Source organism: Stenella coeruleoalba (genome assembly GCF_951394435.1).
Source record: "Stenella coeruleoalba genome assembly, chromosome: 20".
NCBI lineage: Eukaryota > Metazoa > Chordata > Mammalia > Artiodactyla > Delphinidae > Stenella > Stenella coeruleoalba.
In genome coordinates, this window is record NC_137166.1 from 6,910,998 (window position 1) to 6,936,091 (window position 25,094).

A 25,094-nucleotide genomic window follows, 5' to 3' on the forward strand; every position below is an offset into this window, starting at 1 on the left:
AAGCAGCAAAGCCAGGCCCTGCGACTTTCCAAGGACATCAGACCACTGCATTAAAAAAAATCACCCAGGGGCTTCCCTGGTGGCGCAGTGGTTGAGAGTCTGCCTGCCGATGCAGGGGACACGGGTTCGTGCCCCAGTCCTGGAAGATCCCACGTGCCGCGGAGCAGCTGGGACCGTGAGTCATGGCCGCTGAGCCTGCGTATCCGGAGCCTGTGCTCCGCAACGGGAGAGGCCACAACGGTGAGAGGCCCACGTACAGGAAAAAAAAAAAAAAAAATCACCCAGCAAAGGATCAAACAGGATTGTGTGCTGGTCCAGCCCCCGGGCCACCAAGGTGCTCTCAGACGGGGGATGCCTGGTCCCTGACGTGCTCTGGGGATGTTCCACGTAGATCCCACTGCAAGGCTGGCCTGGCGTGGGGTCCCTGGGACTGGATGTCCTGCTCCAGGGCTCCTCCAAGCTCACCTGGCATCCCCCGCCTGCCTGCCCTGTTCAGGGAAAGCCCCACGGCTGTGCCCTCACTGTGGGCCGGCCGGTGCTCACAGGAGCCCTGGCTAATAATAATAGCCCAGCTCTGATGTCAGGAGCTCAGAAAGTCTGCTGCAAACTTCTCCCAAGACAGCCAGGAAGACATTCCAAGGAAAACTCTGATGCTCCTCCCTGACCTGCTGGTCTGACCCTGGGTCTCGCTTATCACCTGTCTGGCGGAGAGGGGGCTGTAACCCAGGAACGGGGTGCCTGGCTTGTCTCTGGCTGTGTCAGGGGCCCTGACCTGGTCAGGGCCGGGGGAGGGCCTAAGTTTGGTTTTCAGCAAATTTTGCAAAACCAGCCCCTGCCATGCACATACTGAGACAGGCTGCTTCCTGAAAACACAGGCCTGCTTCCGCAGTGCCATACCTTGCAGAAGAATTCACAGAGATCTGGTGGTGGATGGTTGTTTTCCAGCAAAGGAGCGATTGCCTGAAAGAAAAGGAACAAACATCAGTCGGAATCTCTCGGAAGGAATCGTAGGGGTGGGGGTGGGGGTGTCTACGTAAGATAGTTAACTCACGGTGGAAAGCACAACCTCCTTGTCACCCTCTGGGCAAAAAAGCCATCCTCTAACTTGCCAGCCAGAGCTCCTAAATTGTGTGTGTGTGTGGGGGTACGTGGCTCCTACTGCGAAGCTGATAAAATCTCTGGGCCGCCCCCTACAAATATCCATCTGTAACGATGCATGCAGCTTTAGGGGTTTCACGACCTGCTGATGACCATCCGCGTCCCCCGTGGATCCATACTGCCTGCCTACAAGGCAGGACGCATGGTGGTCATAAGCCCAGGCTTTGGGGGCAGAGTCCTGGGTGCAAGTCCTGCTTCAGGCACTTGCTATGATGTGACCGTTAGAGCAAGTTATTTCATCTCTCTTAACCCTGTGGTCCCCACCAGGAAGGTGGACCAGAGAGCATCACTTTGAGGGTGAGCGGAGGTAGTCTGTGCAGAGAAGGCTTCTTAGCCTGGCCCTGTGAGCACCTGGGGCTGGCCCTTGCCTGCAGCGCAGCTGTCCTGTGCACTGCAGGATGGCTGGTAGCATCCTTGCTCTCAACCCCCAAGCCAACCATGACAATCAAAACTGTCTCCAGGGCTTCCCTGGTGGCGCAGTGGTTGAGAGTCCGCCTGCCGACGCAGGGGACACGGGTTCGTGTCCCGGTCTGGGAAGATCCCACATGCCGCGGAGCGGCTGGGCCCGTGAGCCATGGTTGCTGAGCCTGCGCGTCCGGAGCCTTTGTTCCGCAACGGGAGAGGCCGCAACAGTGAGAGGCCCGTGTACCGCAAAAAACAACAACAACAAAAAAAACCTGTCTCCAGATGCACTTCATTTTATATTAAGGGAGGTTAGAATTTCTAATGCCCCTTGAATTCATTCCTCACCGAGTCTTTTTTTTTTTTTTTTTTTTTTAAAAATGTGGCTGCGCTGCATGGCGTGTGGGATCCTAAGTTCCCCGACCAGGGATTGAACCCGCGCCCCCCGCATTGGAAGTGTGGAGTCCTAACCACTGGACTGCCAGGGAAGTCCCACCACCGAGCCTTCTTAGGCCAGCTGTACACTGTTACCTGTTCCCACTGCCATTCCTATGCAAGGTTCCCATGGCTCAGATGGTGTTTGATTCTTGATTTTTCTGCCCCTTCCATAATTTCTGTTTTAATGATTTTGCTAAATTTCAAACTCAAATAAAAAATTGGAACAATGGAAAAAAAGCTATGTCCAGACATCACCAAATTCCCCTTGGGGGACAAAATCGGCCCCAACTGAGAACCCCTGGTGTAAAGTGCCTCTCCCAGCCTGAGGTAAGGCCAGCTCTCCATAAACATTCATTATGGGATGGATGGTTAATGCCTATGTGAAGTCCACTCGTTGTGGACTGGTCACAACATTAGGAAATGGGGGACCCAGGACCCAGTTCCACACTGGTCACAACATTAGGAAACGGGAGACCCAGGACCCAGCACCGAGACTGCCGGGCTGTGTGACTGAGTGAGCAGCTCGGCCTCTCTGGACATTTCGTCTTCTAGTCTACAAAACGTGGAAAACTAGAGTTACCAATTCACAGGGTTGCTGGGGGGAGGTGATGAGAGAAAACTCTAGAAGCTTTGGTGTCTCAGGCTTGGGATAAGCCCACTGCCTGGAGTACAGTTTGTCACTGACACCAGCACAGGGGGACCGTACTGGACTCGCCTGACTCCTCAGGAAGGCTCTGTGATGACAGGGTCTCCCCATCACTGAGCCCCGTAGCCCAGACCCTGCCTGCTTGGTTTCAGAGGGTCTCCTGGCTCTGCTCCCGCAAGCAGGGCCTTTGGATGTGGGTGGGTACCCCTCGGGGAGGGCTTCCGCCTGTCTCAGGACCGTTAGGGGAAGGAACACGTAGCTCGATGGCAGTAGGGGGATGACCACCGGCCCATCTTCCCCATTATGTGGAAGACGAATCATCAAAAGCTGAGTCTCTGCTTCACAGCAGCAACGGTCAGGCTGACCAACAAGTGGAGAGGGGGCCCAGGGTCTCACTCGCCTAGGGCTAGGCGGTCCAACACGGTAGCCACTAGCCACGTGCAACTCTTCCCGTTGTAACTGACATGGAAGAAACGATTTCTTTCTTTCTTTCTTTTCTTTTTTTTGGCCACACTCCATGGCTTGTGGGATCTTAGTTCCCCAACCAGGGATTGAATCCGTGCCCCCTACAGTGGAAGCGCGGAGTCTCAACCACTGGACCGCCACAGAATTCCCAAGAAACGATTCTAAAGGAAATGAAATTGAAAGTGCAGTTCCTCAGACGCACTGACCGCATTTCCAGTGCTCACCGGCCCCATGAACCTAGTGGCCACTGCAATGCACAGCGCAGATGGAGAGCATGTCCATCACCACAGGCAGCTCTCCCCGACAGTGTGGGAAGGGGGCTGGTGGGCTCCGACCTGACTGCAAGGCTGAGCCCACCACCCTCTCACAATCCCCCGCAGCTACGTGGACCAATCATTGCACTGATGATAATAATATACCAACAGCCACACCCACAATAGCCGTAGCTGTTGCAGGCACTGCCTGTGCTGGGCTCTGGGCTGTGCCGTGTCACTTAATCTTCACTGTGTGCTGGGAGCGGGGTGTGCGTCTTGCCCTCTCCTCAGAGAGATGAAGCCTGCTGCCCAAGGTCGCATGGTGAGAATGCGCTGGGGCCGGATTTGAAGCCATGTGTGTGACCCAGGAGGCTGAATTATTCCCCATGCTACTTCTCAGCCCGGGCTCTCCACACGACCAGGAAACGAGCAACCCATCTCGTGACAACTCCATAGGAGGAGAAATGGGGCAATGAAAGACGATGAAACACCCCAAAGTAGGCCGGGCTCACAGTTCGGGCTCTGCACGCTCATTTTCAGAAGTTCAGCGCCCAGCCTGTCAGGTGGGAACTCTCTGCTGCCCATGCTGGTGAACGCAGGGAGAGGTCAGGCCACAGCATCGGTGGCGGGGCAGGGCAAGGGCCTCCCCCAGTCCTCGAGTCGCTGCCTGGCCCGCGGCTCTGCTCCCCACACTGAGCTCTGGGACCACCTCTGGGAGGAAGGATCACGTGCAGGGTGTATCCTCCTGGCTTCAGCCCCTTCAGTCAAGCTGGGCCCACCTCTTTCACAGGGATGAATCAAAGAATAAAGGAGTGGGAACAGATTAAGCGCCCACAGTGGGCGTCAGGCGTGGGCTCCGCGCTTCCACAGCTATTATCTCATTTGATCCTCACGACAACTCTGTGAGGTCAAGCGGTAGTGATTTCCATTTGTACAGATGGAGAGACAGAGGGTCAGGGAGGTTGTTACAAGGCCTGCCCCAGTCACAGAGTAAGGATCATTTTAGATCGTATTATTAATAAGAAGATTTTATGTTTCTGTGGCATCTTGCTATGAGCCTAGCCCTCTTCCAAGCATGTTCGGTGTGTCAGCCCATTTAACTTTCCCAGCAGTCCTGTAGGAAACGGCACTGTTACCACACACATTTCATAGATGAGGGGACTGAGGCTTAGAGCGTCAAGTTAGCTGGAAATGATCTGATGGCCATCTGGTTAAATACAAATACTCTAGAGCCAGTGGAAAGAATGGAGTATGGGGTAGAACAGTGGTTCTCAACCAGGGTCAGCTCTGCCCCCCTCCCAAGGGATATTAGCAGGTGTGGAGACAGTGCGATCATCACAACAGGGGAATGCTGGGTGGAGTTCTAGTGGGTGGAGGCCAGGGATGCTACAACATCCTACAATGCCCAGGACGGCCCCACCACAAACCATCATCCCTGCCCAAATGTCACCATTGCCGAGGGTGAGAAACCCTGGGTTAGACATGTGCTTGCATGTCTTGACTCGAAAGAATCTTCAAGACATGCTGTTAAGTGAAAAATCGAACACAGGACGACACATCAAGCTTCGCATCTTTAATGTTAAAAGCAAAAAATAAAAACACAACTGTGTCTGTCTCCGTGGGTTTGCCACCCCATGAAAACCTCCAGGGCTGCCTCTGAAGGGGCCGCTGGGATGGGGTGAAATCTTTTTCTTTTTTTTTTAAACAATGAAAATATGCTCATGAAATCCTTACAAAAGTACTTTAAAGAATATTTTAAAGATATTTTAAGTGAAATTAAAAGCTCTTCCATTACTCGCCCAAGGTCACAGCTGGTAGGGGGTGAGCCCAGGGTCTGCACTCAGCTCTGAACTTGAACCACACTCAGCTTTAAGCCCACATTCTTCACCAGCACGTGGGAACGCCGCCAGAGTCTGAACTCCAGGTCCACGCTTGTCCAGTGACACGCCAGCTGTTACCAGCTAACAATTACCCACGGCACTGATGCCTGACTGATGGGTTGAATAAAACCAACTTAAATTACTTGTGAAAGTACTTTTGAAAAATAAGTGCATAAAAAACAAAACAAAAACCAAGCCCCACTGGGAGAAGACTAATTGCCAACAGGTCAAATCAGAAAATGTAATGGCTGGAACGAAAGGAGGCTACAGAAGGCTTCACGATAGTAACAGCACTGGTAATAGAGAACACTGAAAGCAAGGCTGTAAAACGGGCGGCTGAGGGTCAGACCCTGAGTTCAAATTCTTCCCTGTTCTCAGGCATCCCCACTGAGCAGGGGAGCTCAGCCCAGTCCCATTAAGGGGTCAGCCCAGTCAAATTAACTGAATAAATGCAGGCTGGATTTCTCAGATCACAACTCCTTTCCCAGGCTCCTCCCAAGTCCAAAGCCCTGACCCTCCTTCCAGGGCTGAGGTGTACGGTGGGACCCACAGGTGTTGCCAACCAGGAAGGGAAGATGCCAACTCCTTCCCCGGCACCTCCCAAGTCCAAAGCCCTGACCCTCCTTCCAGGGCTGAGGTGTACAGTGGGACCCACAGGTGTTGCCAACCAGGAGGGGAAGATGCCAACTCCTTCCCCGGCACCCACGTCCTTGCCCGCTTCTCCACCAGCGAGAGCCTCTTTGCCTTTGCCTGTGCTGGGCTCCCTGCCTGGACTGCCTTTCCTAGGAGCATCCTATCCACCTGTTAAGACTCCGTTCACTTACCTCCTCCTTGAAGCGCTCTTCCATACCCCTCCCAGTCCCCTCCCTGAGAGAGGAGGTCAGGTGCCTGCCCTCTGTGCTCCCCTAACACCCTGAACGAATCTCAAGCCCGGACCACGTGATTTCTGGATTATCTGTCAGGTCCCGCCAGCACACAGTAATCCCTCAATGGTGGCTCTGTCTGTGCAACAGAGACCAGCGTTTGGCACATACTTGTCCTCACATGTCAACGAATGTTTTGTTAAGTGAATTTATTAATTAATAACATGCCAGAGAAACGTGGTGGTGGGTGACTGGGGAGGTCCAGGCTGATGCTGCCCCTGTTCTAGCAAGAGGAGGCAATGGGTCGTCAGAGCGGAGCATGGGAAAAACCTCTATATTCTTAGCAGACACCCACTGAGCAGCTGCTATGCGCCAGACACTGCGGTTGCGACACCACAGAAGCTGCTGCCTTTACTCTCCAGGATAAAAGCCCTAAGGCTCACCTCCTTTGGTGCCCACAGGACCCAGCTGCAGCATGGAGGGTGATTCTCCAGGCCGGGCTGGCCAGGGCCAAGTGGGTGGGCTCCTGAAGCCCTAAAGCAGCTCAGAGGGGCACGGTGTCTGGGATGTGGCCCTTGTGTCAAAGGCTGCAGCTGCGGGACCTCTTGGGCAGGTAAATGTTCCAGGTCCTTTCCTGGGCACACAAAGCTCTGCCTCTCACTTCCATTTCAAGTTCTGCCTTCCTGCTTCCTACTTCCTTAGGCTTTATGCTCCAGCAATGCTGAAGCTTCCAGAATATACCAGGTTGCTTTAAATCTCTGTGCATGGGACTTCCCTGGTGGTCCAGCGGTTAAGACTCCGCACTCCCAATGCAGGGGGCCCAGGTTCGATCCCTGGTCAGGGAACTAGATCCCACATGCTGCAACTAAAGATCCCGCACGTGGCAACAAAGATCCCATGTGCCATAACTAAAGACCCGGCGCAGACAAATAAATAAATAATAAAAAAAAATTTCTCTGCATGTTTTGTTTTCTCTCTCTGGAAAGCCCTTCCCCTGTTTTGCCATCTGGCAAAACTCCTATTCATCCTTCAAAACCCGGCTCAGACATCATTGCCTTTGCGAAGCTCTCTGGCTTCTTTCCCAGGTGAGTTTATCACTCTACTCTCTATGTTACACGCCTCTTATTTTTGCAGTGATCTCATTTAATAGACCAAGAATTCCTTGGGTGCAGGGGCCATCTTAGTTACCTGTGGATTCAAATACAGAGCTCAGTGCTTGGCACCCAGTAGGTGCAACTTCATTTCTTTCTTCTCTCTTGGGAGAACCACATTTCATAGTTTAAAATCACCCAGGAAGATATTTTACACCAAAGATGCTCACATCAAAGTCAAGTCCCAGAAACTACCATCGCACTTTGCACATCAGAGGGAATTCAATCCGGGTTTCTAGGTGTGGATTAATTGGGAGCATGTCCTGGCGCAAGAAAGAGAGAGTTTACCTTTTAGCTAACAGGGTTACGGGCTGAGAGTAAATTATACGGTCTCTGCCATCTCCGGCCTCCTCTCCCTGCGACCGACTCGGGAAGGAGGAGGCGATTAAGGCACATTTGCTACCAACCTCGGAGACTGATAATTACATCCCCCCAATCAACTGGGGCTCTGACACGTGCAAAGGCAGGAGGGAGACATGTCTGGCCTGATAGAAAAGACAAAATGGAGCAAGGCCACCGTGCTGGGGGATGATGCTGGCGTTTCAAGAGTTCACTCAAACCACGGGAGGCTTGTGGGCACAGGAGGTGGGCAGAGGGAGAGGGGCTGCCCGGGACTTACCACAATGATGTTTTCATGCTCTTGGGTAGTCAAGTTTGTGTTCTGAAGGATGAGCGGAGAGAGCAGGAGGAAAACAAAGCAAAACACACTATTAATAAAATGGAAATTGGGAGATTGGGACTGACACATACACACTACTATATATAAAGGAGAGAACTAATAAGGACCTACTATGTAGGTCCTACTATGTAGCACAGGGAACTCAATACTCTGTAATGGCCTATATGGGAAAAGAATCTAAAAAAGAGTGGATATATGTACACGTATAACTGATTCGCTTTGTTGTACAGCAGAAACACATTTTAAATCCACTATACTCCAATAAAAATTAAATTAATAAATAAAATGGCACATTTGCATCTCAAAGGTCCATGCAGTTTCAAATGCTTTCAGCCTCTCGGACAGAGGGCACTTGTCACTTTTTCTTAATTAAATAGATCAGAAGACCCTCAAAGGCAGGGTCGGAAGCAGGGGAAGGACGGCTTCGGGGCAGGAAGAATTGAGTTCCAAGTCCCTGTTTCACCACTGGAGTGACGTGACCTTGGACTAGTCACTTCTCAGTGAAACAGTTTCTTCTTCCGTAGATGGGGCTCCTCCTTGGGCTTAAACTCATGCTTGGCCCTCGTCATAGTGACACATGCCACTTGGAAGGCCGGAGGCAGCTTCATAATAAACATGTAAAGAAACAGATTTTCGGGCCTTGACTTTGTGCCGGGTAGTCTTTGGGGAGCAGCACATGGAATATTTCAGTGGTTCCCAAACTAGGTTCCCAGGGAACACTAGTGTTCCATGAGTTGGCCCAAGATGGTCTAGCTATGTTTAAATTCTAGCAATCAACTTGCAAAAATATTAAGCGGAATGGATTAAACTTGCTAAATTTCTAGGGTTTTTTCTCCCCCCCCCGTCCCCCCGCCCCGCAATCTGGAATTTGCATACACAGCTGGTACCTGTGACCACCATCCTGTGTATGCAAATGAGGATGCGAATGAGGTTGCAAATGAGGAAAGGGATGAATATGCAATAAGCAAGAGACAGTGAAAAAAACTCAGAAACAGCCACTATTGTCTTTTTTGCTAGTGTCCTGGTGTGTTCTGCTCTGACCATCTGTCTCAGTGGACACAAGCTTTCACTGGTATCAACTCTTATTTCCTAACAGCCGTGTTTGCTGTTCATAACACACCTCCTCGTTGGGCAGTAAACCCCAAGATCGACTGTTCCCGGGTTCTAGAAAGAGCTCCACGGGCTGAACAGGTTTGAGAAGTACCTGTTAGCTGATGCATTTACACCAGCTACCAGTGGAAGAAAAGCTAGTGAGCTGTGGATTTCCTTTTGTCCAGTAAGCTGGCTGCCCAAGGGGTGAAGGCGGCACAGAACCAGGGTGAGTGCCTGAGCGCCACGAGCGTCCCGGTTCCCATGGAGACCGCCTGACTTATGTGCTTGGGATCCAGGACACGTGGGAGGATGTTTCTTGGATTCTAACACCTTTTTCTTTTTGTGGATGCTGGTGTGGCTTGAGCACCCCGTTTATGACAGATTATTAAACACCAGGCATTTTTCAGCCGAGGGCAGAGGAAAGTCTGGCTTTGGTCTTTCCTACTCACTACACCTAAGGCACTGTTGTCAGGGCTTTGCTACCCTCCTCCCACCCATTTCCTGTTCTTGGGATAGGTTCTATTATCCCAATGACAGATGAGCAACCAGTGGCTCACCCGGGAGCACAGGTAAGAGCTGGTGGAGTGGAGATCTGACCCCTGTCTGTCCTGTTCCAAAGCCTATACCGCCAACCACTGAGCTATACAGCTCAGTCCATGTGAGGGGAGGTTCCATCTTTCAGGCTGCCGTGGGAGCTCCGAAGGGACCAGCCATCCCTCACCACACCCATGCACCTTTCCAAGAAGAGCCTCTGGCAAACACAGGTGCCGTTTCTTTGGTCCCAGTCACCGGTGACGGCACATGGCACTCTGCAGGGAAACTTCTCTCCACTAAGGCCATTTCTGACCCGGGGTGGAGAGCTCTCACTAACAGCCTCTGGCCTGGAGGGGACACGTGAATCCTGAACCGAGCGGCCACTCCACACACTCAACCCAACAAAGGCCTGGGAGGGTGGGGATGCCAGCTTTAACAGGCCTGTCCTCCCCTTCCCTCCCTTGGGATCCTGCCCACCTTCTGGTCGCTTTGGTGATGCCTGGGGCCTCTTAGGAGGAGGCCTCAGGAACAGCTTACGTAAAGAGAACAGACAGGGAATCCAGTCCATACACAAAAAAGGGCAAGAAAGAGGGAGAGTTTGTTTTTCCACCCATCCCCTCTAGACATCTAGCTGAGGGTGCTGAAGGTCAAGTTCACAGCCATCTCCCACGATAACAGAAATGTGACCTGTTATCCATTGGTCCCTATACATCAGGCACAGTGCCAGGCACTGTATACATATTAGAGCATCCAATCCCTAATTCTGTGAAACGGGTGCTAATCTTAGCCCCAACTCATAGATGAAAACAGCACTGAGAGATCCAATACCCTGAGCAAGGCCAGGGAGCTCCTGAGAGGAGAACCGGGTCTTCCTCACTCTGCACACCTGCTCTCAACTGCCGTCCTTGGTGGCCGGGTCCCTCACTCACGAAAGAGTCTCTACCGATTCAGGTAATGTCACATGAGCTTTGCAGTTGGGCAGACCTGGGCCTGGGTCCTGCCTACCCCTCACCCAAGTGACCCTGGGCAGGCGACGTAACCCCTTGGAGCCTCCGTTTACATTTCCGTCTGTTTTAATACTTACCTTGCAGGGTCGCTGGGAGACATGTAAAAGGGCTGGTGTAAATGCCCGCCACTGTGACCGTCACAGAGAACATGCTCAGAAAACGTCAGCATCGCTCGGGGAGGCGTTAGCCTCACTGGAGGGGACGCCACCTGGGCTGCGGCCCCAGCTCTGTCCCTCGCAAACAGCGCTCTTAGCAGTAAATTGGGGATAGCACGGACCCCTTGCCTGACTCACAGTTGGTGCACAGCAAATCCAAGCTCCCTCCTTATTTTTCCTTTAAATGCCTCTGTCTCTCTACCCTAGCGCTTGGGATCAGCTGACTTTGAGATCCTTATCTAAAGCCTCAGAAGTGATGCAAAGCCCACGAGCACGTGGTCACATGAAACATATCTGAGACGGGCAAGAAATCCCACCAGAGGTCGGCCACAGTGTCGTCTGCCACCTTCGCCATCGTCCTGACGACAAGCCTGATTTAATGACGGTGTGATGGCGGCTGAGACTGGTGGGGTTGATGGGGTGGGCAGTGCAGCTCTGCAGTAAGAGCTAGACAGCCTTAAGGTGAAACTCCCGGCCCCACTGCTTTCTCGGCAGGTCACTCGGTATCTCTGGGCCTCAGCTTTCCCATCTGTGAAATGGAGACAGCAAGGGCTGTCTCTCGGGGAGCGTGAGGATCAGATGGGATGCTGTGTGCGTGGCACCCGGCGGATGCCCAGCATGTAGCAGGTGCTTCCTGAGGGCGAGCTGCTTCCCCTTCTCCAGATGAGAAGCCAGTCCCGGGCCTGCCGACAAGCCCTTCCCGCTCAGGTGGGAAGCCTGGACTCGAGGCCGGGTGTACGGCACAGGCCTCAAATCCCAGACCTTGACCGTGATTCATTTCAGAGCCACGGTCTTTACTCTTCTGGGGGACGAGGCTGGTCTCCCACCCGAGGGCAGACACGTCCTCTGCTCCTTTGCCACCCACTTTCTACCTCTCGCTCCCACCTCCTCCCAGGGCGAGGGACCCTCTCTATTCAGCAGACGTGGAAGGCCTGGGCCAGTTTCCTGGACCAACAGGCAGTGACCAGCCTGGGTCTGCAGAGAAAGCGGAGGTTCTAGGTAGCAGGGAACTTGTGCCAGAGTCCGGGGGGGGTGGGGGTGGGAGAAGCCATCAAGGGCACCGGGGCAGCCAGAGAAGCAGGGGCCGCTCCCTGGGGAGAGGGACAGAGAGATAGCTCTGCTGGCCACGCATAGCTGAAACCAGGAGTCATCAACCCCAGTGTCCCTAGAGGGCCAGGCAGGCAAATAAATGAGAGAAGTATTAATATCTGTCAAGTGCTTAAAATAGCACCGGAGCACAGTAAACAGAGAGATGTTTCCGAGCACCCCTCGCCCTCCGTCGGGCAGCCTAACTGACGGATTAAAGCCTCAGGTCCCACTGTCTTTCCTGCCAGAACGTAAGCTCTAGGAGGGCAGGGGACCATCTTCATCCAAGTGCGCAGAACAGCGCCTGGCACACGGCACACACTCAAAGTGTGGGGCTGCCTGGCAAAGCCGACGGCTCAGCTGGGCGGCACTAAGCAGCGAGCTGCAAAGTGCTGCTGGATTTTCCGACCGTTTTTAAAGAGAACCTGGAAATCCCTATTTTGTTGTGAAATCTCTCGACTTTTAATATCCTGTGTGAGTTGAAGGACAGCTATGGGCTGTGAGGAATGATTAGAGCGGAGAGCCATGTCTGCCTGGACCTCCAGTGCTGGCGGGGGACGGGGCGGGGGGAGACGGAGGCGGGCCCACGCCATGGGTATAGGAAGGGCAGTCTGGGGGCTTCACGGACGTGTTCCCGCTCAGGAACGAACTAGAGAATTCTAGCTGCCATCATCACCATCGCCAGCCCAGCTCGGGCCCAAGAGCAACACCCACCATGTCCTCCCTCGAATCCAGTCTTGGGGCACAGCAGGGTGGCAACCACTCTACCATCGTCCCTGGATGGCTCAGCTGGAAGCACCGGGGGCAAACCTCCTCCTCAACTCCCTCGTGTCGCTGGGGGACCGCTCACCTCCTCCCGCAAAAGGGAGACAACACAGACTCAAATTCGATTCTGCTGCTTGGTACCGGGTGGTACTCAGCAGGTGTAAAGGAAGCCGACTTCAAAGTGGCGGGGGGTGCGTGGGTGGGGAATGGGACGGCACAGTGCGAAATCAAGCCACGGGGAAGCGTTACCTCTGAGAGCAGTTTCGAGACGATTTCCAGTGGGGCTTGGTTGATGGAGTCATCCTGCAGGGGGGACGTCAGGGCCATGTCCACCAGAGTTCGGATCTCCTTCAAGACGACTTCCCAACGGCTTGGGTTACTCAGGACTTTCTTGTATTTGTAAATCTTTTTCTGGTTGGGAGAGAAAAGAGACCCACACGTGTTATTAACAGGCCAGGGGTGGAATATACAAGACGATCAAAGAATCAGATGTACTGGATGTGAAAGGCCCCACGTCTGGACCCCTCCCAGCCCCATCAGAATCCGACCCCCGAAGAAGGGACAGTCTTGCCCCAAGTCGAAGGCCGCATTTGCAGATAGTCAGGCCTCCTGAACGCTAGTAATTTCCACTCCTTTTCCAATGACATAAAAAAAAAAAGATGAAGCTATTTATCCTTCAGGTTATATCTTTTGCCAAACTTGTTCCCCAAGTATTCAAACGCAATAGGAGGGGAAGCATTCTGGGTCCACAAAGGCACTTTCTTTGCATTGGAGGCACTGTTTCTGCTCACCCTGACCCTAAGAGGTCCCCTTGGAGACTGTGCTCAGCTGGGAAACCTGACAGACAGGCTTGGGGCCTGGAATTCAGCTCCAGCCAGGTGGGGACCGAGCCCAGAATGGTCCTCAGCTTCCACCTGGGGAGTAAGATGGGTGCGTTCTCACCTCCGCATCCAAAGCTGGCGAGCGGCTGGGGCAGTGGCCGCGGCTCTGTCCATATGAGGCCGGGCTGGCTCCGCCCTCTGACATCATGGAAACAGAAGCCCTCTCTGAGGCCGAGGTCCCAGCCTGCGCTCCCCCGGCTCCGCAGTGGCCTGCCCCACTGCCGCCTGGCTTGCCTGGCCATCTCTCTCTCTAACTGGATAAACTTCATTAAGTGCTCTCTGCTCCTTGGGGAAAACCTAATTTTAATGTCACTGAGCCAGCAGCCAGCTGGGTGACATGTCACAATCCCTGAACCAAAGTCTGAATGAGGCCAGGAGGAGGTGAGGGTCCCCCACTGGCCCCGAGGCTCAAAGAGAAGCTTGTAGGCCACCAGTGTCTCCCCGACCACTTAGTTTCTGAGTTAAGAATTACAAAGGGTCTTGGAAGCCAAGGCCTAAAATGAAGCATTTGGGGGACAAATTCTGCATCCAACTGGGTAGTTCTCTGTGCTGAGTGAGGCGTGGTGGTGGAACAGGTGGTCGACTGTAGGATCAGACAGGCCTGGTTCTTCCCATAAAGTATTTCACCTACGGAGCCTCAGCCTCGTCTTCTGTAAATTATGCATGAAAATACCCTGTGGCCTCTTCCAATGTGGAACCCTTATAAATCCTGGACCCAGGTGGCCCCCTCTCTGTGAGGAGTTACAGTCAAAAGCATAGTCCCAACAGCACAACCACATAACCCAAAGGGAACTTGCGATACTCAACCTGCCTCTTCTGAAAAACTTTAAAGGAATGAAATGGACAACCCTCAGTGACCCGGACAGCACCCCGTTTTTTTCTCCCATGTTTCTCCCACACTGCATGATGTTCTGGGGCCTCTTATTTGCTAATCATACCCCTGCGCCACCACCATCACCCGCTTAGTTAACTACATCTAAGTTTATTTCCCATAGTCATCCCAGAACTTTCTTATGTCAGTCTCCATAGTCTGCCTCTCCCTCCTTCTCTCTCTCCTTCCACACACTCTGCCGGCCCCACTGCCTCCCTCCCTCTCTCCAAGCTTTTTTTTTTTTTTTAACATCTTTATTGGAGTGTAATTGCTTTACAATGGTGTGTTAGTTTCTGCTTTATAACAAAGTGAATCAGTTATACATATACATATATTCCCATATCTCTTCCCTCTTGCGTCTCCCTCCCTCCCACCCTCCCTATCCCACCCCTCTAGGTGGCCACAAAGCACCAAGCTGACCTCCCTGTGCTATGCGGCTGCTTCCCACTAGCTAGCTATTTTACGTCTGGTAGTGTATACATGTCCATCCCGCTCTCTTGCTTTGTCACAGCTTACCCTTCCCCCTCCCCATATCCTCAAGTCCATTCTCTAGTAGGTCTGTGTCTTTATTCCTGTCTTACCCCTACGTTCTTCATGACATTTTTTTTTCTTAAATTCCATATATATGTGTTAGCATACGGTATTTGTCTTTCTCTTTCTGACTTACTTCACTCTGTATGACAGACTCTAGGTCCATCCACCTCATTACAAATAGCTCAATTTCGTTTCTTTTTATGGCTGAGTAATATTCCATTGTATATATGTGCCACATCTTCTTTATCCATTCATCTGTCAATGGACACTTGGGTTGCTTTACATGTCTATTGTAAATAGAGCTGCAGTGAACATTGTGGTACATGACTCTTTTTGAATTATGGTTTTCTCAGGGTATATGCCCAGTAGTGGGATTGTTGGGTCATATGGTAATTCTATTTGTAGTTTTTTTAAGGAACCCCCATACTGTTCTCCATAGTGGCTGTACAATCTCCAAGCTTTTGACGTGAAGACAGCACGGTTTTCGTCAAGTAGGGAATGGGAAAGAGTAGAAACATTTACTTGTCAATCATTTTAGATCCTATAAGGGCTGGAAGAAACGCATGGTAACTCCTGTTGGGGGTGGGTGTTCAGTGAATAATAAATACACTGTTGATGGAGACGATGGTGACAAGCAGTATTTGCTGAACTCCGTGACTTTCGTGATGAGGCGCACCTAGCCTCTTGAGGCTCCCCTGGGACTGTAACCAGCCTCCGTCCCAGTTACCTGACTGGTGTTGCCAGGAGCATGACCATGTCTATACAAATTCGAAGTGCCCGAAGTCTGAAGCGGTAGACACTTCCCAAGGCAAGAACCCGGCCCATCCCCGAAGATGAACGCTCCTTTGAGTCCTAGACACTGCGGTTCTGCTCTGGGCCCAGAGGATTGCTTAATTTTTAAATGACCATGAAATGGTCACAGAAACTCACCGTATATTCAGCCCCAAAGAAAACCACAAGGACGCACAGCCGTGCATTCCCACGGTAGATTCTAGACTGGAATACGGTCTGCACTTAAGCGCCCTCTCTCGTAATCAGCGGCAAGCTGTTTACTTTTGAAAGAATAATGACTTCACTCTTTTTGTGAAAACGAGGCATGCTCACTGTAAGAAATGTAAACCACACTGAAAAGCACAAAGAAGAGGATAAACGAAAAAAGGTCTCGAAAATCCCACAACCTAGAAATAGCCATCACTAACCTCTGGTGAGCACTGTTCCAGCTGGCCCTCAGTTAAACTTCGCCCGTGGGGGTGGGCGGCCGTGAGCTCGGCCCCTAAGTCCTCAGGACCCACACTCGGTGTCACCGAGACGGTGAGGCCCAGGTGAGAGGGCCCATCGGGCGCCGCCTGCCCCAGCGAGCCCCTTCACAGGCGCGCCCAGCCTCGGGCTCACGGACACAGCCCCCCTGACAGGCCGCGGAGGTCAACAGCTTTCCCACGAGCCCCTGCTTAAGGCGCGTCCCAAGGAGAGTGGTCACAGAGGCTGCACTCAAGACCAGAGGTTCCCAGGGGCTGACAAGGGCTAACGTTCAACGACCCACCAGGCACTGTGCAGAGCACTTCGGGGCATCATCTCACTCCACCCTCACAGTAACCCCAGGAGCTGGGGACCTGCCATAGGCCCTGGGAGCAGAACCGCAGACAAGGACCCGAGCGCAGATGGTTTATTTACTGGGGAGGTAATGGAGGACACTTCAGTGCAGGGGTGAGAGTGAGACTGGGAGAAGAAGGCAGTCAGTCACCGCCAGAGCATCATCAAGTGTTAGGACTGGGCAACAGGCAACGCCACCACTGTGGGGACAAGGCTGAGTCCTGAGGGGGCCTCTGGGAGACAGTGTGGATCACGCCCTAGAGTTGACCCACCCAAGGAGCAAGGAAGCGGCCCTGTTTACCCACCAACTTCCTGGACTTCTGGCTGCCCTGCGCCCAGGCCAAAATGCTCCCACAGCCAGGAAAAGACGTGCCCCCAGGGCAGAGTCACCGTGTTTACAGTCTTCAGGGCAGAGCCATGCCAAGAGGTAGGGCGTCTGCAGCTTCTGCCCCAGGCTCTAGTTTCCTGTTTACACGCAAGGCTACCAGGGCCCGGAGGTGACATGACTTGCCCAAGGTCACACAGCTAGAAAGGGGCAATTCACAAGTACACACCGGCTCTGGTGGACTCCAGAGGTCTCCCTCTTTCCATTACATGGGTCAGGGCCAGCGCAGATGGTGGAGAGGAGGCGCAGATTCACCAAGAGACACCGAGAGGAAGGCTGCAAGGACGCTTGACGGTCTGGGATGAGGGCTAGAACACGTCTCCAAGGCTCTGAGAGCTGGTGGGAGCAGCAGGGGGGCAGTGCAGCTGTGACACCGTGCTCATGGCGTGTGGGTAGGTGGCTGGCCCCTGGAAGAGGCTCTGAGCCCTGGCACAGGGCAGCCACAGGACAGAGGGAGGCCTGCCCAGGCCCGTGAGGGCCTAGTCACTCTGCCTTGGGTGACAAATCAGCACATTTCATCCCAGGAGCTCTGCTGAGCTCATCTGGTGATGAATCACGGTGGGACTGGGTTGGGGATGCCTCTGGAACCCTGACACCCAGAAGCCCGGCCCTCAGCTTTGCCCTATGGTCCCTCCACTGAGCCCACGTCACCAGAAGGGGCGGGTGACCTCTTGCCGTGTCTGGAGTGGATGGGCTGCTGGACTCCTTTGACAGGAACCTCGGAACTGTCTCCCTGCTTGTTTTTGTGTAAGAAAGCCAAGAATGGTCTCACATTTTTTTTTTTAAGGGTTGTTCAGGGGAAAAAACCAACAACAAAGAACAGAATACGCAACAGAATCAAATGTAGTCCACAAAGCCCCAAACATTTGCTGTCTGGACCTTTAAAGAAAAAGTGTGCTAACCCATGGCTGGAAAGGTCGAACCCCACCCAGCCAAGGAGTAACAGCACAACGCAGCTCAAGATCAGGGGCCACCAGGGGAACACAGGTTCAAACCATAAAGAGATACTGCTCCACACCCACTAGGCTGGCTGGAACCAAAAGACAGGTATCTCCAAGTGTTGACAAGGATGAGGAGAAAATGGGATCCTTGTGCATTGCTGCTGGGAATGTAAATCAGTACAGCACCACTGGAAAACAGGTTGACAGTTTCTTAACTCATTAAACATAAATTTATCATATGACCCAGCAACTCTGTTCCTAGAAATCTACTCAAGAGAAAAACAGACTCTACGTAAAGACATGCACGTGAATGTCCACAGCAGCATTATTCATAACAGCTCCAAAGTGGAAACAACCCACATGTCCATTAGCTGATGAATGGATAAGCAAGACATGGTATATCCAGACAATGGAATAGTACTTGGCAGTAAAAAGGATGGAAACACTCGTATGTGCTACCAATACGGATGAATCTCACCAATATGCTAAGTGAAAGAAGCCAGATGCAACAGACTTACTGGAGGATTCCTTTTATAGGAAACGTCTAGAAGAGGCAAATTTAGAGAGACAGAAAGTGGAACGGTTATTGCCTGGAGTTGGGAGGTGGCAACAGGGATTATTAGGCTGCAAACAGATATGAGGGCATTTTTAGATGATGGAAATACTCTAAAACTGCATTGTGATGGTCACATAATCCTATAAATCTACTAAAATCATTGAATCATTCACTTACAATACGTGAATTTTATGCCATGTAAATTACACCTTCATTAAGGTGTTAAAGAAAAAAATCCCAACCCAGGTAGGGGGAGGACATCAAAAAAAAGTCAGAGGCAGTATGGCTTCGTGGTTAAGAGTGCAGGTTTTGCAATCAGCAGAATTCAGTTCAAATCTAAGCTCTATTTCATCTACCCATCCACCTATTCACTTATCCATCCATCCATCCATCCATCCATCCACCCATCCACTCATCCATCCATCCATTTATCTAATCATCCAATAACAGTTACTGGGAACCGTCTTACTGTATGGTGTGGCAAGTACTCAGTTAAGTCCTAAGGATACCAGTGATGAGCAAAGCAGACAGATCCCAGTGCTCGTGGAACTTACAGCGTATTACTGACACCCTACTTTCCTCGTCTGCAACGTGGGATGAGAACAACCACTATCAAAGGCTTGCCATGCCCATTCCATGAGATGATATGTATAAACACATAGCCCTGTTCCTCGCAAAACAGCAGCGCTCATTCTTATCACCCACCAAGTCCTGTGGGTGAGTGATCCAGAGCAGGCAGGACTCAGGAGGGCTCCCGGCATCTGTGACTAAGCCCCACCCTCTCCCGAAACAACAGAGCCAGCAGGAAGAGCCAGCCGCTCCTCCACTGCAGTCTTCGCCCTCTGCTTATCAGGAAGGGGGCGTTACCTGGGCAACATCCGCCATCTCTCCAGCAAATGCTGCTATACTGCAGAGACAACCACAGACGCCCGGGTTCTCCGGCCTGGGAAAGTGGAGCCCGTCGGCTCCTCCACGGGAGACAAGCCGTCCCCGGGCAGGCGCCCCTCTCCAGGAGAGGTGTGACTCAGAATGTGCGGGCACCACGCCTCCCGCTGACGGGGCGGTTGCTCTGCCGCTTGCTGCAGCCTCCGAAGCTCGGGCTCACGCAAGCACGCATGCTCCCCCCACCCGTCATTAAAGGAGAGGGCGCTCCTGGAGCCAATGAGAAAAAGGAGCCCGGCGGGAGCTGGGCTGGCTGTGACAACTTCTCTCCAGGGGGTGTCCCAAAGCTGTGCTGCCCGGCACGAGAGCCAGCAGTCCCGTGTGGCTACTTACACTGAACCTAATTAAAATGAAATACGACTGAAAATTCAGCGCCTCAGTCCCACTAGCCGCATTTCAGCGGCTGGACAGCCACACGTGGCTAGAGGCTGCCACACTGGACAGTGCAAATAAAGAACATTTTCATCACTGCAGAAAGTTCTATTGGGCAGGCTGTCCTAAAGTCTTACCATGCCCCAGAGGACCAGTGACGTGCTCGTTGCCTCTCCCATCACTCAGGCAATGCCTATTCGCTGGGGCCAGTATGTGAGCGGCACGCTGCCCATGTCCTCCAACTTTCCCTCCAAGGCCTGCAGGGGCTGTCCCCAGATGTCCTCTGCACACCCAGGGAGAATGACCAAGTGGTTGACTTCTTTGGCTTCCCTGATTCCTAGACAGGGGGGCCTCTGACCTCCTCATTCCCTCAAGGCTCACTTGGGGCTATGGAGGAGTGTGCCAGGTAACTCACCACCTCTGCCAACCCAGTGTGCTTCTGGGGGCACACTTACAAAAATTCTCACAACGACCCAACAATGGGAACAGTATAATTAGCTTCATTTCACAGATAAGAAGTCTGAGGCTGAGAGAGGTTAAGTCAAGGAGCTAGTAAGAGCCAGAGCTGGAGCTGGGACCCAGGTAGAGCCGGATCCTGAGTCCCCGACCACCGTGCCACTCTGAGAGGCACACCTGAGTGCTTTCTCTGCCTTGATCGATGCTGCTGCCTCCTGCTGAAATGAACAAGAAGTCTTTAAATTGGAGGGCTGAGCCCAGGAGCAGTTCCAGACTGGCTGCAGCTGGGCGTCTGGATGACAGTTGCCTGGAAAGCCGGGTCCTGGGGAGATGGGCAATTTGTTTGAAAAAGGGGGAAGAGCATGGCACTCGGCCCCCTAAGTGCCCACTGGAGACGGTCTTCCTGCAGTCATTACTGCTTCCAAGGAAACAGCAGAAACTCGGGCACAGTGTCCCGCTCATCGTCTCTGGAGCATCGCCTGGTTGCCTGGGCAACCATGCATCTGGCTGGTGAGGAGATGTACTGGTCTTGGTGCCAGGCTTGCAGCTGGGTACCACATCCTACCTGGCTCTTGGGGCCTGCTGCAACCTTGGCAAAATCCAATCATCCCACGGATCTGACTGACTGCACTGAGAAAATTTTAGCTGGCTGTTTTCCTCACTGAGCTCTGGCTCCTTGGGGACAGGGATAATGCCTTGTCTGTTTCTTTACTGTTCTGTGTGGTGGCTGGAACTGCTGAGGGCACATGGAAGGTGCTCTCAGTATTTGTCAAAGGGAGGAGAATAAGAATCAGAAATAATGGTTGGGCTTCCCTGGTGGCACAGTGGTTAAGAATCCGCCTGCCAATGCAGGCGACACGGGTTCGAGCCCTGGTCTGGGAGGATCCCACATGCCGTGGAGCAACTAAGCCTGTGCACCACAACTCCTGAGCCTGCGCTCTAGAGCCCGCGAGCCACAGCTACTGAGCCCGCGAGCCACAACTACTGAGCCTGCGCGCCTAGAGCCCGTGCTCCACAAGAGAAGCCACCGCAGTGAGAAGCCCGCGCACCAAAGAGAAGCCCTGCAACAAAGAGCAGCCCCCGTTCGCCACAACTAGAGAAAGCCCGCGTGCAGCAACAAAGACCCAACACAGCCAAAATAAATAAATTTTAAAAAATGACACCTGTTCTTTAAAAGAAAGAAAGAAATAACGGCCAACATGTAGGAAGGGCTTCCACTGTTGTCAGCTACTACACCGAATCCTTTAACCCTCCCAGCCCACGGCAAACGCATGAACTACCTGCAGGGGGAGCTTGTTAAAAGGCAGATTCTAACTCGGTAGAGCTGGATGGGGCCTGGGAGTCTGCACTTTCCAGCAGTTTCCAGATAAGAGAGATGCTCTTGAACCCAACCCCAGGTGCCTCGTCTGTTCCTCCCTAGGAGGCATGCTTGCTCTGCACCCATGATACAGAGAAGGGGGCAGTGAGGGAGTGATACCTTGCCTGCGGTCACACAGCTGGTGTTGTGAGCTATGTTCCCCAAAATGGTATGTCCAAGTCCTATAACCGCTGGTATTTGTGGATGTGACCTTATTTGGAAATAGGTCTTTACAGAGGCCATCAAGTGAAGGTGAGGTCATGCTGGATTAGGGTGGGTCCTTATAAAAAGGCCAGGGGAAGACACACACATACACAGGGAGAGAAGCTAGGTGAAGGTGGAGGCAGAGACAGAAGCAACGCCTCTACCAGCCAAGGGACGCCAAGGAGTGTAGCAACCACCAGAAGCTGCAAGAGGCCGGGAGGGAACCTCCCTTAGAGTCTCTGGAGGGAGCATGGCCCTGCCAACACCTTGATTTCGGACCTCTGGCCCCAGAACTGTGAGCGGTTACATTTCTGTTGTTTTCAGCCACCCAGTTTGTGGTACTTTGTTATGGGAAACCCACACAGCTGGTGAGCAGCAAAGCAAGGCAGACCCCAGGGAGCCTGGCTCCTGGTCACCCTGCTGGTCCGCTTCAGCCCTTTGAGCTGACTCTTCCCATCCTTTTATTTTATGGAGGTGGCAGCCGGGGCCCCTGCTCTCAGTGGCTTCTCCCAGCTTACCCTCGGCTTGGAATTGGTTAGGTTTTCTCTTGCTGGGGAAGACCTGACCTCCTGTCTCCTCTTGTTCCCTCAGGGTTGGAAAAGCTGGCGTCCACGCTTGACGCCTGCCTCCAGCCCATCACCCGAGCGCAGAAGCCCCTGGTCCTGGGCTGCCTGCACACCTGGGCGCCTGCACCATCACTAATGCCATGAGGAGCCGCCTGGACACCCAGAGAAGCTGCAGAGGGAGTTCCAAGGAGGATTCGGGAGGACGTCAGCACAGGGCTGGCTTAGGGTCCTCGGCAAAGAGTCACGAGGTGGGCTCTGGCTCAGAGTAAACACAGCCCGCTTTCCTTTTATTTTTTTTTTTAATTGAAGTATAGTTGATTTAGAATGTTTCAGGTGTATAGCAAAGTGATTCAGTTATATATATATAATATATATATATTTCCAGATTCTTTTCCATTATAGGTTATTACAAGATATTGAATATAGTTCCCTGTGCTATACAGTAGGTCCTTGTTTATTTATTTTTTATATAGTAGTGTGTATATGTTAATCCCAAATTCCCAATTTATCCTCCCCACCCCTTTCCCTGTGGTAACCTTGTCTGCGAGTCTGTTTGTTTTGTAAATAAGTTTATTTGTATCTTTTTTTTTTAAGATTCCACATATAAGTAATATCGTATGATATCTGTCTTTCCTTGTCTGACTTACTTCACTTACTATGATGATCTCTAGGTCCATCTATGTTGCTGCAAGTGACATTATTTCATTTGTTTTTATGGCTGAGTGATATTCCATTGTATATATGTATCACACCTTCTTTATCCATTCCTCTGTCAATGGACGTTGAGGTTGCTTCCTTGTCTCGGCTATTGGAAACAGTGCTGCTGTGAACATTGGGGCGCATGTATTTTTTCTAATTAGAGTTTTCGTCTTTTCTGGATATATGCCCTGGAGTGGGATCGCTGGATCATTGTTGGTTCTATTTTTAGTTTTTTGAGGAACCCTCCTACTGTTCTCCATACTGGCTGTACCAATTTACGTTTCCACCAAGAGTGTAGGAAGGTTCCCTTTTCTCCACACCCTCTCCAGCATTTCTCTTTCTTTTTTTTTTTTTTTTGCGGTACGCGGGCCTCTCACTGCTGTGGCCTCTCCCGTTGCGGAGCACAGGCTCCAGACGCACAGGCTCAGCGGCCATGGCTCACGGGCCGAGCCCCTCTGCGGCATGTGGGATCTTCCCGGACCGGGGCACGAACCCGTGTCCCCTGAATCGGCAGGTGGACTCTCAACCACTGCGCCACCAGGGAAGCCCTCTCTTTCCTTTCATGAGGTTTACACATCTGCCCATGGTTGGCAACCCCCATTACGCCAGCTGACAGCCCAGGGTTTCCTACAGCCAGGCACTGCACTAAACTCATCCCAGAACAACTGTCCCAGGGTTCTCAATCCTGGCTACGCATAAGAACTATTTGGGAGGCTTAACAACATTCCAATAACAGAGTCCAACCCCAGGCCAATCCCACTCGGCGGCTGCTGTGGGCAGGGCGGAGCCGAGGCATCTGGCTCTTCGGCCACTGGTATATTTTAAAGTACATCTGAACACCAATGGGCACAACAACATTATTCACAATTGCCAAAAGGTGGAGGCAACTCAAGTGTCCACCGACAGGTGAACGGATAAACAAATGTGGGCTATGGATACAAAGGATTATTCAGCCATGAAAAGGAAGGGGATTCTGACACCTGCCACAACGTGGGTGAACCTTGAGCGCATCCTGCAAGTGAAATAAAAGCCAGTCACAAAAAGACAGACGCTGTAGGTTCCGTTCACAGGAGGCAATACCTAGAGTCATCCGATTCATAGAGACAGAAAGTAGACGGAACGTAGAACGCGGGCTGCCAGGAGCTGGGGGAGTGGGGAGGGGGAGTCCGTGTTTAACAGGGACGGAGTTTCAGTTGTGCAAGATGAAAACGTTCCAGAGAAGGCTGGTGGAGGTGGCTGTACAGTGTGAGTGCACTGAACGCCGCAGAACTGAACGCTTAAATCTCCAGGTGACTTGAGCCTGCAGCTAGAGGTCAGCCCCGGTGTCCAGTCTAAGGTGGCAGATGCGACCCCTGCACGCCGTACAGACGCGAGACCCCAACAGTAACCTGCTCCGGGTCAAAGCGGCTGTCTGAACCAGGACCCCTCCTCAGGGTCACCTCATTGTCCTGAGTCATGGTCAATGAAGAGACCGTGAGCTGCAATACATAGGTACAGCCCTGGACCTGCTCTCAGCTTCTGGAAGTGCTCTCCTGTCTCCACATGGCCTAACCCCAGGGGCTGGGGAATGGGCAGTGCCCAGGGCGGGGCTGCACGCACCTTCCGGCCTGGTCACAGCCCTCTAGGGAGGCTGGGGGCTCCCCAGTCGTGCTCAGCACACCTGGCGCTACACCCCCACTGCCTTTGCTCACATGCCTCCACCCTTGTCAACTCCTGGGGTGCTCAGAGGCTCAGTCACGACCCTGCTGTGGCCCTCAGGTGTGTGCAGAGTGGCGCACCTCTGCATGCGGACCTCTGCTGCTAATAAGCTGTGCAGCCTCAGGCAAATCATATCACCTGTCTGAACCTTAGTTTCCTCATCTGTAAAATGGGGATGATAGTCGCGCCTGCCTCTTGCGGCTGTTGACAAGATTAAATGTGATATTTCATGCTGAATCTTATAGATGCTCAATAAATGGTAGCTACTCAGTCAGTAGGACATCGATTAAAGACAGTTAACTGCTGAGAAAAAATAAAGGTGACTAGAAACCCCTAAGTGCCCATCGATAGGGAAATGCCTGAACAAACTACAGCCACACGCAGCATCACACCAGACAGCAGTTAAAAGGAACAAAGGCAAGCCAACAGACCTGCCACGGATTCCACCCCCACGAACCGTGGTAAGT

At 52.4% G+C, this 25,094-nt stretch overlaps 1 protein-coding gene across 2 annotated transcripts in view; it reads right to left on the reverse strand.

Annotated features, from left to right (window-relative positions):
• Nucleotides 1-25,094, reverse strand: part of CMIP (c-Maf inducing protein) — a 234,427-nt gene that overhangs the window by 37,856 nt on the left and 171,477 nt on the right. The window contains exons 1-4 of one of the 2 annotated variants that reach the window (XM_079908013.1): nucleotides 19,201-19,335; nucleotides 12,825-12,986; nucleotides 7,877-7,918; nucleotides 898-960 (exon numbers count right to left, since the gene is read on the reverse strand). In XM_079908013.1, coding sequence (XP_079764139.1) covers nucleotides 898-960; nucleotides 7,877-7,918; nucleotides 12,825-12,986; nucleotides 19,201-19,218 — 285 coding nt within the window. In that variant the 5' untranslated portion in view covers nucleotides 19,219-19,335. Of the gene's footprint in view, nucleotides 1-897; nucleotides 961-7,876; nucleotides 7,919-12,824; nucleotides 12,987-19,200; nucleotides 19,336-25,094 lie in introns of those variants that run through there. The other variant, XM_079908012.1, reaches the window with a different exon arrangement.